Raw genomic sequence first — 4,169 nt, 5'->3', positions numbered from 1 at the left:
TCAACTGGCCCGGTTTCGCCCCTTCTACCCCGATAGGGCGAACAAAGAACCGCCCACTCCATTGGTCCTAACGACTTCAAATACCCCGAACGCTTTACGTTTATCTGCCCCAGGTCCTTTATCCGCGCTAACACCGCCGCTAACACCAACCACACCTACTAATACCCCAGCATCAAGTGGTGACCAAAACCCGCCAAAGCACCAAATATCTGTTCAGAGGGCGTCAGATGATGGGAAGCCTGAAGGAGACCAGACTGCATTGCGAAAGCAGCAACGTTTACCCCTGGAGTTTGCATATGACTTAGAGCTCCAGAGGGATCCGGGAGGCAGTCTCATCGAATATGGCTGCGGAGCTTGGAGTGTTGTTTACAGCGCCACATCCCGCTGGATTCGCACACCTCGAGACTCTCCGCCGACACCACCCCAACGAAGGGTATCGACATTTACTTCAGCCTCCAACCTTGCAGTTAAATCTCCAATGCGGTGTGATGCGCACTCCATCCTCCTTGCAGAAGCGCGACTTCTCTCCCGGCTCTCTACCATCGCCGGCGTAGAGCATCACGTAGTCCCCTTCCACGGGTTTATCTCCTCGTCCAATTCCCTTGTCCTATCGGCATTCCCGCTCAGTCTCTCGGCTTATATAAGCAATCAAGCCGCCTCTGCGCGACAAACGTTCTCGACCAAAACGATGTTTGATCCGGTCCTCGGCATGCCCGAGTGGCTTTCGCTTGCAAGGAAGCTGGTCCGCGGCTTGGAATGGCTGCATTCGCGTGCCCAGATCGTCCATGGAGACATCAAGCCGCAAAATATCCTGCTCAGACCCCGAGAATCGTCCGATAGTGATTGCGCAAAAGACCATCTATTCCCTTATGAACCCCTCTACATAGATTTTACGTCCTCGTACGACCCGTCCACCACCGGACTTAGCCCACAGGGTCCCAGCCCCTCACTGTCAGCCCTATCACCGCCTTTCGCCGCACCTGAACTGCTTACGGTCCAATCTCTGAAATCCACCGAGGTGGTCCAATCCAAGGGCTCAGACGTGTTCTCCTTGGCGGTCACACTGCTCGCGGCTGTCACTGGCGACTTGCTGCTGCATCCTGGATCAAGCAATATGCAGCGGTTGGCCATGTCGAGGGAGGGTCATCGGGTCTTGGATCATGTTAGGTCTGGCGTGCATGGCTCGAGGCTGCCAATAGGGGGCATCGTGGAAAAGATACTCTCCCCGGCTGTTGTGAAGGATCCGGAGACCAGAATCAAGCCGGTTGACTGGCTCCGGATGATTGAGGATGTTATTGCTGCCGAGGACCCGCATGAGTGACATGTCTAATTCCCCATTTTATTATTGATTTTGATTTTAATTTTGATGTTTTTATTACCACATATACATACCATAATCCTAGGTGATGATGAAAACTCAACAAAAGGGGAATGCAAGGGGAACAGGGGGAGGAAAGGTAATAGAAACACCCTGAAGAGAGTGGTAGTTAATATAGGAGAGATGGATTTATTGCGTTCGAGTCGCAGTCAAACCCCGCACCTTTCTAAAATCGACGTCACACTACTCTGTTTATTCGAATTCCGAACGATCTTTTATTTTCTCCTCATATTCTCCCACATACCCACCTTCATGTATGCTTATTTATTTCCTTTTCTTATTCTTTCGGTTTTGAAACCTCCTTCATCCTTGACCTCACGTTTCCATTATCCATTCCAAACATTACTTAATGTATTGTTAATTTCCTTCATGAGCGATGGTGTTTTTTTTTTTTTTTTTTTTTTTGGACGGGGGTTGATATTTCTTTTCTCTCCTACCCCCCTTTAGCTTTATTTTAACTTTCAGGGGATTCAAAATACCGCTTAGCAAAGATATTTTGTTGTGTGGAGCTCTTTCTAAAACAACACGCTTAGTTGAGAGGAGCATACGCGGCATGATTTTCTTCCATATCCCTTTTGTATTTGTAGCTTTCAGCATTGTGACAAAGCACTATACGCATTTCCTGTTTCTTCACCATCGCTGACCATTTCACATTGACTACTAAGATGGAGATCTTCAAAACAGCCCCCTGATATGTATATATATACTCCCTAACTCCTCGGTGGCTGCTCCTTCCTTAGCCCTGCGTTGTGCAAACATGGGACGATATACGAGGTTTCTCCAAATGAAATACCATTGAACTTGTTCCTTCCCGTCCTGGGTACGCTGTTTTTGACTCCTTCCTGGGCGAGAATTCAGGGTATTGCATTCATTGGCAGTCTTCTCCGCCAAACATTCTCCGCCTGTTGCCAGCGCAGCTTTCTTGTATCTGACATTAGATATGCCATTGCTGTCATTTCAAAGCACTAGGAAGTTGCGTGCCGTATAAAGCTGTCCAGGGACACTTCCACCTCTAGAGGGGCGAAACTGCCTTTAATCTTCCCCAGGATATCATCCGTTTATATTCCCAAACATCGGTGGATTGTGCCAAGGCAACAGAACTTCCCTTGGAAAACGACCCTCTATATGGTCATACCAGGGTCAGTAACATAGAGGGTTTCCCTAAAAGAAAGCGATGAAACTCCTATGACGACCCACCCTCATGTCGCCAGCAACACCACGGTCACCACCATCTCAAAATTTTCAAGCCTGAATAACCTATGCCTAATTCCTCTCAAAATATCGGCGGCCACGCCCATTCCCCTCGCACATCCACCACATCAAAGCCTCCTTCGCCAGCTCTGCCCCCACCTACCCAGCAAATCTCTCCAATCCCGGCTTTCTATTTCTACCGTGAGAATGGCGTCGCCGTCCCTCTTATCGCTCTTGATGAGCTTCCAGCCTGGCTTCGAATAGGCCGGGAAGATTGGTTTAGGCCCGAGTGGCAGCAGTATATGAGCCCCGTTAATGATCAATCCACTATTAGAATTGGAGAGTATGAAGTTTTTGCGAAGTGGGGTGGAGCGGTGTATCAGTTGCCGATGTGGAGATTAGTGGGGGAAAGGAACAATGAGGCGGGTGATGGAGCTGCAGCTGGGGCTGGATGGGAGGTCGACGCGAGCGAGAGAAGGGGAGGGGAAGTTATGTTCCATCTTGATCGAGGAAACGGGTATGACTCTGTGGCTGATGGCCGGGTAGTTGATAATGGATGTTCTAATGGAGAAGGAAACTCGTCCGGGTATACTGAGGAAGGAAAGACTCGTGACAGGAATACCGTTTGGGATGAAGACGGTGAGCAAATTGCAGACAGGGAAGTAAGCCGGGAGGGAGGTGTGCAGGATATCCCAAATGCACCACTCTTTTTACCAGCGGGTGTGTCCAACTCTACATACGATGGCGGTGCCGAGGAGGGATTCTCATACTTCAACCTCCCCTTCTCTCGAAACGACCATAACCAGTGTTATTCACATCAACCCCTATATCAGCAACATCATTCCCCTCATCAACAAACATCAATGTCACATACATCACTGACTTGGGCCCCCGAGCTTTGCCGCTCCTTGTCAAACAATAGTTACAACAGCGCTGACCAGAACGTTTTGCACTCCCTGGCAAGTAACACCGATACAGAAACGAGTATCTCATCTTGGTCATCATTTGATGCTCCACAGCCTGTTTTCAACGTTCCCATTATACCACGAGCGCCATTGGGATTGGGTCTAACGAAGTCTGCGCCGTCCTATGTATTCTGGGGCCTGCATCCTGCAGATTTCCGAGCGTGGCCGACTGGCACTGCAGATGGGAATAGCTCAGTTCGTTCCGTTTAGGTGGGAAGTGGAGTTTTAGCGGTAACGTGAAGCAAAGGGCTTTGAAGGGATAAGTAGCTGGCGTGGCTGGTAGAGGCATCATGCTCTCGCACTTGTGTGTTATATTTGTTTGTGCGTTGGGTTATCCTCTCTTTAATATTCTGAGTTGACGGAGCACTGGCGTCTGTTGTCTTTCATTTAGTCATTCTGGGATTTCTGTTCCCAATGCTAGTTTGTTTGCTGCTGGTTTAAGTCTCTTTGGCAAAGTGGATTCAGCTCGCTGGATAAGGGAATAGGAATTTTTCCATATATTAGGAGGTTCATGCGTTCGTAGACATAATTGATTCTTATGGAAAACTCTTATTTATATGCAGTGCATGATTTGCTTGCTTGGTTTTCGGCGCGGGCGATGGACGCGAATGTTCTCTCCTCCTCCTCGTTCTTTT

At 48.9% G+C, this 4,169-nt stretch overlaps 1 protein-coding gene across 1 annotated transcript; it reads left to right on the top strand.

Moving 5' to 3' along the window:
- Positions 1 to 688: 688 nt before the first annotated feature.
- On the top strand, positions 689 to 1,321 carry HCAG_04352 (predicted protein; the record flags this gene model as incomplete). Its single annotated transcript, XM_001540462.1, has 1 exon — positions 689 to 1,321. One exon carries the CDS (start codon positions 689 to 691, stop codon positions 1,319 to 1,321), a length of 633 nt encoding a protein of 210 aa, XP_001540512.1.
- Between the last annotated feature and the right edge of the window lie 2,848 nt (positions 1,322 to 4,169).

The sequence above is a fragment of the Histoplasma capsulatum genome, genomic scaffold, assembly GCF_000149585.1.
Source record: "Histoplasma capsulatum NAm1 scaffold_4 genomic scaffold, whole genome shotgun sequence".
In the NCBI taxonomy this organism is placed as follows: Eukaryota; Fungi; Ascomycota; class Eurotiomycetes; order Onygenales; family Ajellomycetaceae; genus Histoplasma; species Histoplasma mississippiense.
This window is presented reverse-complemented; position numbering and strand designations above follow the sequence as displayed.